The sequence below is a fragment of the Lagenorhynchus albirostris genome, chromosome 4, assembly GCF_949774975.1.
Source record: "Lagenorhynchus albirostris chromosome 4, mLagAlb1.1, whole genome shotgun sequence".
In the NCBI taxonomy this organism is placed as follows: Eukaryota; Metazoa; Chordata; class Mammalia; order Artiodactyla; family Delphinidae; genus Lagenorhynchus; species Lagenorhynchus albirostris.
In genome coordinates, this window is record NC_083098.1 from 45,440,615 (window position 1) to 45,454,510 (window position 13,896).

The 13,896-nt window shown below is 34.1% G+C and overlaps 1 protein-coding gene across 6 annotated transcripts in view; it reads right to left on the reverse strand.

The window, feature by feature from the left end:
• Positions 1–13,896, reverse strand: part of MRPL1 (mitochondrial ribosomal protein L1) — a 101,261-nt gene that overhangs the window by 34,799 nt on the left and 52,566 nt on the right. For all 6 annotated transcript variants that reach the window (XR_009540282.1, XR_009540281.1, XR_009540280.1 and 3 more), the window contains 3 exons: positions 12,671–12,742; positions 9,194–9,305; positions 3,079–3,185 (listed from right to left, as the gene is read on the reverse strand). Coding sequence is in view for 2 of the 6 variants with exons in the window: in XM_060147975.1 (XP_060003958.1) it covers positions 3,079–3,185; positions 9,194–9,305; positions 12,671–12,742 (291 nt within the window). In the remaining 4 variants the exon portion in view is untranslated. The remainder of the gene's footprint in view (positions 1–3,078; positions 3,186–9,193; positions 9,306–12,670; positions 12,743–13,896) is intronic.

The window sequence follows — 13,896 nt, forward strand, 5'->3', positions numbered from 1 at the left end:
CCACTATGTTTTGAAGTTTCCAGTGTATGGATCTTTCACATCTTTTGTCAGATTTATCCCTAAGTATTTCATATGTTTTAATACCACTATAAATGGTATTCCTTAGTTTTAAATTTTAATTTGTAAATGTTCATTGCTGTTATATAGAAGCAAACTGATTTCTGTATATTGATCTTGTATCCTTCAACTTACTTAACTCACTTCCTTGTTCTAGTATCTAGATCATGTCATCCTTTGAAAAATGAGTTTTACTTCTTCCTTTCTAATCTGCTGCCTCTTTTTTTTTTTGCCTGACTACACCAGTTAGAATCCCTAGATTAATGCTGAACAGAAGTGGTGAGAGTGGATATCCTTATCTTGTTCCTGATCTTAGGAGGAAAGCATTCGGCCTTTCATCACTATGATATCAGCTGTTGCTTTTTCTTAGATGCCCTTTTTCTGGTTGAGGACATTAACTTCTATTCCTAGTTTTCTGAGACATTTTAGTCAGGATCAAGTGTTGGATTCTGTCAAATGTTTTCTCTGTATCTACTGAGATGATCACATGACTTTTGATTTTTAGTGTGTTAATGTGGTAAATTATAATGATTGATTGTTGAATGTTAAACTAACCTTGAATTCCTAGGATAAGCCCTACTCATCATGATATGCTATTATTTTTACACATTGCTGGATTCTATTTGCTAAAGTTTAGTTTATAATTTTAATATCTGCATTCATGAATGATGCTGGACTGTCATTTCCTTTGTCTGGTTTTGGTATCAAGGTAATGCTAATTGCTTTAGGTGGGAGAGTAAATCAGGTTCCTGTTACTCCATCTTAGCCAGAAGTAGAATTCTGTTTAATAGTTATTAGGTCATTATCTCATCTACTCCTTCCTAATCTAGAAAGTATATATCATTATCAACATCATTTTACATATAGGGAAAATGGGGAATGGGGGAAAACTGAGGCTCAGAGAGCAAGGTAACACAGTTCTAATCTGCAACTAGGATTTGAATCCACATGTATGAATCTAAAACCCATTCTCTTAACCTCCTACTATACTATACTATTTAAATAGTACTCAGAAAAGATTCTCTTGAGACACACAGATTAATTTCTTTTTCATTAAGAAAAAGCATTATATCTCTAAAAGATCCAGGTAGTCTGGTCTGGAGCCCATGTCTTAATCACTATGGTATTTGTTAAAAAGAATGAATGAGATGCCATTGTTTCTTATACACTGAGTTAGGATCTATATAAACTATTAACACTACTCAATATACTGAAAACATTACTTAAGAAAAAAGATACATCTAGGAAGAAAGAGTCTTATAAAGATACTTTACAGACCTAAACAGACCAACTAAAACAGTAACAATAGGTGTTATCATTCTAAAATTTTATTTAATCTTTGATACCACATTGTGAAATAGATATTACTATATAAATTTTATAGATGAGGAAATTTGAGACACAACAACATTAAGAAACTTGTTTGGGAGGAGGGGCAATATAGGAGTAAGGGGTTAAGAGGTACAAACTATTACATATAAAATAAGCTACCAGGATATATTGTACAACATGGGGAATATAAACAACATTTTATAATAACTATAAATGGATTATAACTTCTAAAAATTGTGAGTCACTATATTGTACACCTGTAACTTATACAATATTGTACATCAACCATACTTCAATTAAAGAAACATTTAAAAAAAAGAAGAAAAGAAACTTGTCTAAAATCTGCCATCCCTTAAGTAGCAGAACAGGTATTCAAGCCCAAGTCTCTATAGCTCTAGAATAGTCTCTTAAAATTTGTATTTGGTTTTCTGTTTGTGTTTCACACTGCAATGTTGCCATCCCTGAGAAACAAGACACACTGCCAAGGGCCTTTTGGGAACAAGGAAATTCCAACATCAGATTCAAGCAGAGCTCAATGCCAACTGAATTAGAGCTAAGCTTTGATGATAATGAAGGCGAAGGGGGGTTTCCCAATCCCTGACTGGATTAAACTTGCTTTGCCCCCTTTCTAAAGCAAGTTTTCCTTCCATAAAACTGGATAAGTTCCTTTTATATATTTCTGATGATTTACAATAGGTACAGCTCAATGAGTTTGGACTACCAGTGGTGGGCTATAATGCAGAATTGCTCTCAGGAGTAGGATGGGAGGAGGAATAATAGCTCTTCAAATAACTCCAGTCATGAGGCAAGACAGGCTGAAGAGCCTGGACTCTTGAGGAGACTCCCAAGGTTTAAATACCAAGTATGCCTCATACTAGCTGTGAGACACTGGAAAAATTACTTAACCTCTTTGGGCTTCCATCCCTTCACCTATAAATTACAGATGATAATTTACCTCTTATAGGGTTCAGGATTAAAAGACAGAATATATGAAAAATGTCTGGAATAGTACCTAGCACTTGGTAGGCACTGTTTAAATTTGGCTAACAATATTATTATTATTCCTATAGTTACTGCACAGGAAAAAATTACATACATTAAATAGGCACGTTAGAAATTCTGTAGGATTAAGAAATATTGGCAAAAAACTATATCTTTTGAAACACAGTTCTATAAAAATCTGATTTAGCTATATTAGTGTCCCAAAAATGGCTTTGGAAATTAATTTCCAGCATCTTCTATAAGTGGGCAAACAGCTTTTAAAACACAAGCAGGGATAATCAGAAACAATTCATTAAAATAAAGCAAATTACTCAATTCCATTAAAGTAGCATTAAATACTTACTATGAACTCAGCATTATGCAATACTCTATAAGGTACATGTAAGATCTAGACCCAACTCCCAAAATGCTTAAAATATTAGCAAAAATAACATAGAATAGACTAATAAGGCAAAGTACAAGTAAATGTCAGAGAGTGGCACATAACTCTAGAAAAGAAGTAATTCTAAAGCACCACTAAAATTTATGAATTCAACTCATAAAAAAAATTATCTATGTATATATTCAGTGCCACTTCTAATGCTACTGACAAGGACAAGTTCAAAGGGCTGGTATGTTATAAATTATTAATGAATCACTTAAGCAAAAAATAAAAGGGGTTACTGAATAATTTTCACTATAACTTACTGTTCCTATTTTGGTCTCCAGAAAGTTCTCCCTTTCTTCATCTACCTTAATTTCATGTCCAGTTTTAAATAATTCAAGCATTTTGGGGATGTCTCGGCCAATGGAATCTGGTTAGAAAAGGAGAAAATCCAAAGTTACCATTACATCTAAACAAGTAGCAAAAATTACTGAGTAAGAGAAACATTCAGGGCTTCCCTGGTGGCGCAGTGGTTGGGAGTCCGCCTGCCGATGCGGGGGACACGGGTTCGTGCCCCGGTCTGGGAGAATGGCCCGTGAGCCATGACTGCTGAGCCTGCGCGTCTGGAGCCTGTGCTCCGCAACGGGAGAGGCCACAACAGTGAGAGGCCCGCGTACCGCAAAAAAAAAAAAAAAAAAAAAAAGAGAGAAACATTCAACCAAGTTAAGATATAAAAAATGATTTGTGGCAGAGAGCCTTTAGGGTGGCCCATTTCCTGGTGTTCATGCCTTTGTGTTATCCCTTCCCCTTGCATATGGATGAGAGTTGCAACGTGCTTCTAAGCAAGAGACAGTATGATTATGCATACCTGATTACATTACATAAAACTGCAATGCCTATCTTGGAGGAGTCTCTCTTCCTACTGGCTTTGAAGAAGCAAGCTACAATGTTGTGAGGGCATATGGAGAGCCATGGGTCAAGAAACTGAGATCCTCAGTCCAGAAACCTGCAAGGAACTGGATTCTGCCAAAAAGCCACATGAATCTGGAAGGGAACTTTCCCCAGTCAAGTCTCAGATAAAATCATAGCCCCAGCTGACACCTTGATTGTAGCTTTATGAGACCCTGAAGCAGAGAACCTAGCTTAGCTGTATACATATTCCTGACACACAGAAGCTGACACAGTAAATGTGTGTTGTTTTAAGCCACTAAATTTGTGATATTATTGTTGTACAGTAATAAATAACTAATAAATAAGTATATACAATGATGATGCTTATACTTTAGAAACACTGATGACAAATTAAAATAAAACCTATAAAATAACACATGATAAAAGCTGACAGTGGAGTCTTGAAATCTTTGAAGAACTTTTTACTTACCTTTGTGTGAAATTTGTCTGACCTGCCTTACCATAAAGAAGGGAAGGAACTAGAAAAGTAGCAAGATCTAGCAGTAGAAATAATACCTCAGTGAGTGGTACAATCTGGAAGCAGCTCATTGCTGCACAAATGGTTACAGAAGCTGGCAGGAAGAAAGAGTTAAGAATTGAGACCTTATTGGATTCGAATGTCACTTTGTCCTCCATTAGGGTGGAAAAAAAGATGCAACTGAATAAAGAAAGGAGAAAAATGGAATCAAGGTAAAAACTAAGAATTTTCAAAGGACCATGGAGGAGACTCCAAACATAAACTATACCTTCCTAATCGTTAATCATTAACATTTTAACTCAAATTCAACACATAATATATATTTTTTAGTTTTACTTTAAACTTTTTTAAAATTTGTTTTTTATTGAAGTATAGTTGAATTACAATGTTGTGTTAACTACTGCTCTACAGCAAAGTGACTCAGTTATACATATATATATTCTTTTCCATTATGGTTTATCACCGGATATTGAATATAGTTCCCTGTGCTGTACAGTAGGACCTTGTTGTTTATCCATTATATATATACCAGTTTGCATCTGCTAATTCCAAACTTCCAATTCAACCCTCTCCCATCCCTCTCCCCCTTGGCAACCACCAGTCTACTCTCTATGTCCCTGATTCTGTTTCTGTTTCACAGATAGGTTCATTTGTGTCATATTTTAGATTCCACAAATAAGTGATATCATATGGTATTTGTCTTTCTCTTTCTGACTTACTTCACTTAGTATGATAATCTCTAGTTGCATACATACTTCTAATATTCCACAATACCAAAACTTAACCTGAAAAAATTTCTATTTTGTACCTAGAAAATGTGATTTATTTGAAGGGTAAGAAATACAATAAGGAACATACCACTAGAGACACACCACTCTCAGTGTGTCTCCAGCAGCTCTTCCCATGATAAGTCAATATGAAAATCTCATTATATGCAGCCACTATGGAGAACAGTATGGAGGTTCCTCAAAAAACTAAAAATAGAACTACCATATGATCCAGCAATCCCACTCCTGGGCATATATCCAGACAAAACTATAATTCAAAAAAATACATGGGGACTTCCCTGGTGGCACAGTGGTTAAGAATCTGCCTCCCAATGCAGGGGACACAGGTTCAAGCCCTGGTCCAGGAAGATCCCACATGCTGCAGAGCAACTAAGCCTGTGCGCCACAACTACTGAAGCCCACACACCCTAGAGCCCATGCTCTGCAACAAGAGAAGCCACCACAGTGAGAAGCCTGCACACCTCAATGAAGACTAGCCCCTGCTCGCCGCAACTAGAGAAAGCCTGCGCACAGCAACGAAGACCCAACGCAGCCAAAAAAACCCACAATAATGAGAAATCCGATGATAATGGGAAGTGGAGATTAATATTTTATATAGGATGGTTACAGAAGGGCTCTCTGTTTAATGTGATATTTGAATAAGAATGTGAGCCAGGCAAATTAGCAAAGAGCATTACAGACAGATGGGACAATGAGTCCAAAGACCTGAGAAGGAAGAACACTTAGTGCATATAAAGAAGGGCAAAGAGGCCATTATGGCTGGAGTAAGGGAAATGAAGGAGAGCAACAGAACCAGCTGTAATATATCAATAATTCATCTATAATAATTATAATCATGCCTAATCATCATTGGAGTCTTTTACACATAGTTTTTAAACTAGCACATGAGAGAGGGAAATTTAGAAAAATTTCAAATTGGTTACCCTGCAAAAATTCCCTGTGTTTTAGCATTTTTCTTAATATAATCAAATTGTTTCAATAATGCAAGCAATACTCTGAAGTACAGCATGTCAATCTATCAGTTAAAAATAATTTACATTAGATTTCAATAATTTTATATCCATTACTCTCAAATATGATACAATACCAACTTCCATACAGAAAGCAGTGTCCTACTCAGTAGATGTGAATACTCTTTGGACAAGTCTGCGGGAATATCCTTTTGACAAGACTCCAGCTGGAGCACTGATGTTCAATCCTAAGAACTATGTGTTAAGAGGAACACACAGTAGTGGGTCCAGTTTTCTAATTATATCCCTTACCTGCCAACAACTTAGCATGCTTTAAAAGAATTCAACTATTTCCACATATGCCATAGTACCTACTATGGCTTAATATGCGTAATAGAAAACTGATTCCATTAAGTCAAGATATTTTTCATACTAGTATTTTGTTTAGTAAATGCTAAAAAATAAGATTAGGAATAAAGAAAGTCAAAAAATATCAATAAGATGTATCTATATTAGATATGAAAGAATTTCAGAGGGCATTTGTATTGTGGAGAAAAAAAAGCTAAGTTGACATGCAAAATGAAGGCCAATTTCTTCCAAGAAATTTTAAAAAGCAAGTTTTAAATGTCGTTTTTTTAATAAGATAAAAAAGAAATACTCAGAAAACAAGCCAAATGTGCACTGGAAAAATAGAGAAATTGCCTATAGTTACGTAAGCAATTAAAATAAAACAAATAAAACTGCAGCATTAAACATGCTGCAAAATGTGCACATTCAATCCAGCCAAGTTGGTTACACCCACTCCCACTAGAAAAACAAAATGTAAGATAAAATGGGAAACTAATGAGCTCAGCTGCAGGGGCTTGTTTGTTTGTTTTTTAATTCCATCCATTTGCTCAAAACGTAATTTCTATTTTACCCTACGTCTTTTGTTGGATGTAAGGGGAATCAAATGTTCCTAAACAAGATTCTGAATAAGCTCTAAAAATGCATAATACAAGCTTCATTTGTTCTAATGCACATCTGGTGTATTCTGCTTTCACATTTTTGACAGGTTAATCATTTGTCTTCATGTTTAAAGAACACAAATGTTTTGCCAATGCTGTTAAGCAGATCGTGTGGGGCTGAAAAGAAAAAGTTAGGGAAGGAGAAAGGTCTGCCTGGTTTTCCAAGATGATTTGTTAAGCAAATTGGGGAGGCTGGGCGGAGAGAACATACCTAGGTAACTTGACCATAGTATACACAAGCTATGATTCATTATGAAAGCAGAAACAAAGCCCACTAGTAAAAATAAACATTTTCAAAAGAAACTTTTCTTATTTGAAATAAAGAAATAAGTTATCTGAAAACCTTTCAGTCCCAAATTTTGCAATAAAAATGGTAATAAGAAACCTCAACGCTAAAGAGAATTGAGGCCAAAAGAGTTATTCAAAGAATGGATAAAGCAGCAAAGGTAACAAAATTAATTTCTGTGAAAAACCAGTTAACCGTGCAAAGCGAGGAGCAAGCTGAATACAGATATATTCAGTATTCAGTTTCAGTTTTAATTGACTATATTTAATATTGTTTGGCTTTGTTGAGCTTGAATTTAATTAGAAAAAAATATGAGAATTATTTTCAAATTCAACTGCAACTCTGGTTTAATTTTTAAAATAATGTTCAATTTCAGGTCCTACTTAGGAAAGAATGTAAGTGTGCTTCCATGAAAACACACACTACTGTATTGGAAATCCCTAACAAAAAGTGTCAAACCTCAGTCCAATATCTCAAAAGGATGTGTTATTCAATGCAGGCTATCAAGAATAAACAAAACACTAGTACAACAAAACTGAAGAGTACATTTGAATTTGCTTACAGCATAGAACATGATCTATAATTCAGAGGAGCATTAGTGGTTATCATGTATGAAGAATTTTTTTTAGCTCAACTAGAGTTAAAATTTGAAGACCAATCTACTAAAATGATTTTAAAATACTTGCTCTTTTACCTCATAAAATTTTATTTGAAATAACTTCTATCTATAGCAGATATCCAGCACCATCTAAAAGAAACAATGTCTGCAAATGAACTTACTTTTCTTCCCAAATCTACTCCCTGTTTCCATTAATGACATCAACTTATTAGGAGAGATTCCAAGGTTTAAATCTCAGCATCATTTGACTCTTCCCTTTCTCTCTCTCAACATGTCCATTCCTAACTACTTAGTGCAAAGTCCTATTATCTTTGACATCTGTCCTCTTCACTCCAGTCTCATTATGAAGACTTTAGTTTAAACATTACCTTTATCAGTCTCTGGCAATTGCACCTGAACTGGTCTCCCTGCATCTACTTTTGATTCATGCCAATACATCTTACAAACTCTTGCTAAATTAAAGCTCTGGAGAATCCCCCACCTTAAAAACTTCTAAGAGATTCCTGCTGAATACAGAATAGAAGTCCAAATTTATTAGGATCTTATTCACGATTCTGCTCAACATGGCATCAATCTACCTGTCCAACATATTCTCTTTCATTTCATAGGGGTACCATTCACTACAGCCAAAGAGAACTAATTGATATTTCTGGGATGTAGCCTATAATTTCTAACTTACTTCAGTGTCTATGATTAACAGATTCTTTCCACTTAAAATAAAATCCCCCTTAATCTGATCACCAAATTATTCAAGGTACAGTTTAAATGTCACCCCCTTCAGGGTGCCTTCTCTGATTTCCCCTCCTATGTATAAATTCCTCCTCTACTGAACACCTACAGCACCTTGTGAATTTATCATATAATACTTCATACTTTATAACAAGGCTATTTATATAGCACCCTTACTTCTCTTACTAGGTATCATAAGGGGGAAATATCCACAAGGGAAAAGTTGCTCAAGGGAAATAACTGCAGAACCATACACAGTAAGCATTCATACATATATGTTGAATGCTAACATAAATGAGAATACATGTTATATTGATAAAGAGGTATAAAATAGTATGATGATAACATACGTAGTGGGTAATATGTTCCACTAATTTAAAACTAGAATATGGCCTAAATTTAAAGATCTGGTATTATAAAGTCACTAGGTCTTCAAATTACATTAAATCACCAATATTAATGCCAAAGGAAAAAAAATATTAAATCCATATGTTCCTATATAACACAAAACTCAAACACCAGAACATATTATTTATTCTACACATATATTAGCAATTTTGTTTTCTAACTAAACATATATATAGAAAGTTGTTGATAGCATGTTGAAATAGTAAAAGAATTCTCCCTTACTTCGAGTAAGCTTAGGAAATCTGTTTTTCAGTTTCTTCCTTAATGGATTAAGCTCCGGCATTATTTCTGGAACAGCTACATAAAAGTCTGGTTGAATTTCATCATCCAAAATCTAAAAATCAGGGGGGAAAAGATATCCTTAGATTGTATAAAAAGCTTTATCCTTCTAAAAATAAAGTCTAATGTAGCAATAATTTCCCTTATAATTTAGAAAACAGCTATTAAGCACAATTCTTTAACCACAAGGATCATTTGAACACATTTATCAATTATGAAAACCATCAGAAGTAAAACATTTTCTGATGTTTTCTTTTAAAAATAGCTACATCCATTAAAAACAAACAAATAAACAAACATTTAATGGGCTTAATTCTTCCATGGCGTTATGTGTGGCAAAGTGTTACAAGCTAGACCATATCACTGATGTGTACACGGCTCATACAGTCCCACAAAGTTGAATTCATATGTCCATCAAAACTGAAGGAGTATGTTGAAAATTTTGTAATAGATCACATGTAAAATTAATAACCACTAGCTGCCAAATCACTAGCAACTACACTGTTTCCCTAAATTTGGAGCATCAGGAGAACTGAGTCTATAATTATTTTCACAAAGAATTGAAACCAAAATTCTCTTTGCCTCCAAAAAATGAAAGAGGAGTGGAATGGTCAAAGACAAGTTTACTTATAGTTTATTATCCATACTCTATTTCTATTCTAAGAGCAAAGAAAATAATTTCAATTTTTAAAAGACATTTTAAATTAATTCAGGCAGGCACCCAAAATAATTGTTTTACTCCTACAGTATACTCCATTTAAAAATTCAGTTGATTATAAAATGAAGCAACTTTTTAGAACAATACTGCCTGGACAACAAATATTTTACCAATGATTTTTTTGCATAAAGTCTTATCACAGTATGTCATTCAAAGCCTTGGTTTGGGGTTACACACTGAACTGTAAAAACCTGGACCCTGGCAAAATTAAGTGTGATTCTGGAATTTTATCTTCCTGTTACTATTTCTTCTTTTTACAAATTCTTTACTCCCTAAACAACATACTGTGCTCCCCTCAACAATAACAACTTACTTTAAAAGAGAACTTATAACATGCCAAGCATTCTGCTAAGCATCATACATGGTTTAGTTCATCAAGTCTTTACAATAAATCTACAAAGACAGTACTATTGACCACACATTCCAGATAAGGAAATGGAGGGCTTAAGGAGGACGAGTCAATCTGTGCACTTTTAAGAGGCAGACCCAGAACTGAAACACAGGCAGTGTGGTTCCAGAACCAGGGCTCTCATCACTAGAAACATGAAAGCAGAGGCAACTTTGAAATGTAAAAGAACTGTATGTGACATTTCTACTCCAACATCTTCTAATACTGATTCTAAAACATGTTCCTTTGAATTAAATTTAAAATTATGTTTGAAAGTTATGCGATAGTTAACCTTAAGATCATATCATTGAATAATATAAAACTATATGGATGAAAAGCATGCATGCTTTAGAGACAAGTAAAAATGAAACTATTTAAAAATCCCTCAGAACCAAGCACACTTGTGATATTTCACAAGTATTGTAATTAAAGCAAAATGAATTTAGTAAATAAAGTCTTACCTAAGAAATGACTAAAAGTTCAGTAAATTCATCCTACATTTACCTATTATAAGCACTAAGTAAAACAGTATTGATATTTAATTAAAAAATACAAGAATGTGTAAAAAAAAAAATTGCAGCCATGATACTATTTACAAAACTGTACTGAATTTACTTCACAACCTGAATACCTTTTGAAAATAAAATGGATGAGTTTTAAAAGATACCAGGGGGTAATCTGCAAGAATATATTGGTTTTTATGCCTTATATAGGTGGCATTTTTCCCTCTAATAATAGATCATCAGTGGGGCACCTAAAGAGAAATTCTGTACCTGTAAAATTTTACTTACCAAATAATTTCAAAATGCACCTGGTTTCCTTATTTGGGTTACTTTTTTCAAAATATTTTATTTAATGAACTTAATGATACAGAATACTTTCTGCTCCCATACCATTTCTTTCTTGAGAAGTAACTTCTTACTTAACATTTAAGAAGTGGAGATATCTATTCAAACTCCACTGTTGCTATGACTGTTCTATAAGATACTCTTATGCTTGCGGAAGAAAACAGATGGAAGGCAGTACACAAGTTTAATAAGAATAGTTCATTCTCTGACTCCGGGGTCCAAGCTACACTCTCAAATTCCAAAGAATATGTGGTATTGTTTATTTTTTAATATTAAAAGAATTTTAATAATCTTACTAAATTAAAATTTATGATACATGAGAGAGAATTGGGTACCACCCTCTGACTTTGACCGAGAAGCTGTATGAAAGTACAATCTCTTCATATTTTCCATTAGTTCTGTTCCCCAAATAATTCTAGAGATTCTCCTTAAAAATCCAGAATCCACACCAAATTTAGAGAACTACTGGGGTAGAAAAAAACACACTACAAGCACTGTTGTGCTTGGTCCAGTTAATGGTCCAGTTAAAACTTCCCCCAAATCAAAATCTGGATACAGGACAAAAGATAAATTTTCATATCACTTCCTCCAGTTCTAAAAACAAAACAATAAGTATTCCACAGTCTAAAGGATTAAATTTAGAAGAGAAGATTTTAGAGAATGTTAGGGAAATCTTTTGTATTTCAGAAATAACTCCCAAAATTCAACAGATGTGCCTCTTCTCCCCACGTCTTTTTTTTTTTTTTTTTTTTTTTGGCCACGTGGGATCTTAGTTCCTTCGTCAGTGAAAGTGAGGAGTCCTAACCACTGGACCACCAGAAAATTCCCCTCCCCACCTCTTTTAAAAAAAAAAAAATGTTGTCTTTGTTTCAAATGGGCTCCACAAATTCTTTGTTATTTTCCCAAGGCAGGCTATATAATCATTTTTTTGCCTCCATGCTAAGCCTACATTACTTGAACTGATGAAGTTGGGGAGGTAAAAGTTAAGAGTAACTAAAAGTACCATACTATAGCGGTCAGATACTATCCTTTGTGATCTACTAAAGCAAATCACACTTTTCACTCCAAGAAAGCAAAACAAATATCTGACCTTCAAAACGTGAATAGAGATATCCATGTGTGCTACCTTTTGCACTTCATCTCAAATCTCACATTCAAAACCAGAAAGAGTCATACTGCCCTTTCCAGTCTACCCACAGAACTCTCACAAACATATAGGAAGCAAAGAAAAATAAATCACAATATAAATCAAGCATAGTTAATATAAGAAAGTCTGGATAGTTTTTTCTTAGCTTGATTTTGAGACTCAGAAGAGTAGGAAAATTTTCCCCTGTTCTGTAAAGCTCTACTAACCATTGATCAAAAGATATGAACAGAGTGGTTATGTTCCACATGTAATAAATCAACAGATGGCAAAGATAACAGAACAATTTCTATAACTAATGAACATGAAAACAATACTGTACCTTCTGAATCAGATTAGTTCCTCCTGCAAATGCAGCTCCATTTTCTTCTGCTATTTTTATCTCTGATGCATTCTACCAAAACACAATAGTATGAACATCAATCTTTAAGCAAATTCAGTCTGCTTTCAAGTATTTGTCAGAAATAATACCACAGTTCAAAATAAAAACTGGGTTTTTTTTTTTTACTTTTAATTGAATGTGCATCAATTTTCAACTAGATGCATCAGAGATATTACATCCAGAACAAGTTTAGTTTAGAGGTGATTAAAGTGTTTCTTGACTTAACATATGAGGAAACACATCAAAATGGCATATTAGGAACCCACCAAGTGGTCCTTAGTCTCCAATGCTATCAATACATCATTTTCCAAAAGTAAAAGATTAAAACATATTTAGTTTTGCTAATTTAAATGGAGACATTTTATCAAACCAATATATAAGAGTAAAATTTTTTTAATTTAAGAAACGAGAACCAAAATTTAGCCTATTGTCTGAAAATTCAAAAGAAAAATGCACAGTATTAGGGTTTTTTTTTTCTATATGTTCCATTCATGCCATTTGGTTTTACTGTGAAAACATATCACTCCCTTATTTACTCAAGTTTTGTGGCATTCCAAGAGCTATATTCTCTACTTTCCTAGGAAAAGAGTAAAGAATTTCTTCATTGAAAGTGAGACAGATAGAGAGGAATCAAAACACCTTATAAAACAAATTCATGAACACGTTATAAACAAATGTTTATAATACAAAAAGAATGACAAAGAGCTGTATTACTACACTTGTTATCGCCTTGACTTTCTTGACTTTCCAGACTAGACCATTTTAAAAGTGTGGTTTCTATGTCTTCATAGCACTAAATGGGCCCACTGCTTTAATGTCAATGTTATTCTTGTTTGAAGAGCTTCAATAGGAAGCAGCAGCTAGTAGGATAAATTCTATACTTCTCTTCAGTTTCTTGTGAGAAACATAATATGGTAGATGAATAATGATGAAGTTAACATTGTGGCTTAGCTCTTTCTCAAGCTAATCAGAAGGACCAACCTCAAATAAGTCATCTAATTGCTTTGAGCTTCATGTGGGGAAAATAAGTCTAGAGGAATGCTAAGGTTTTCTCTAACTCTACTCATTCAGTTATTCTTTTTTTTTTTTTTTTTTGCAGTACGCGGGCCTCTCACTGTTGTGGCCTCTCCCATTACGGAGCACAGGCTCCGGACGCGCAGGCTCAG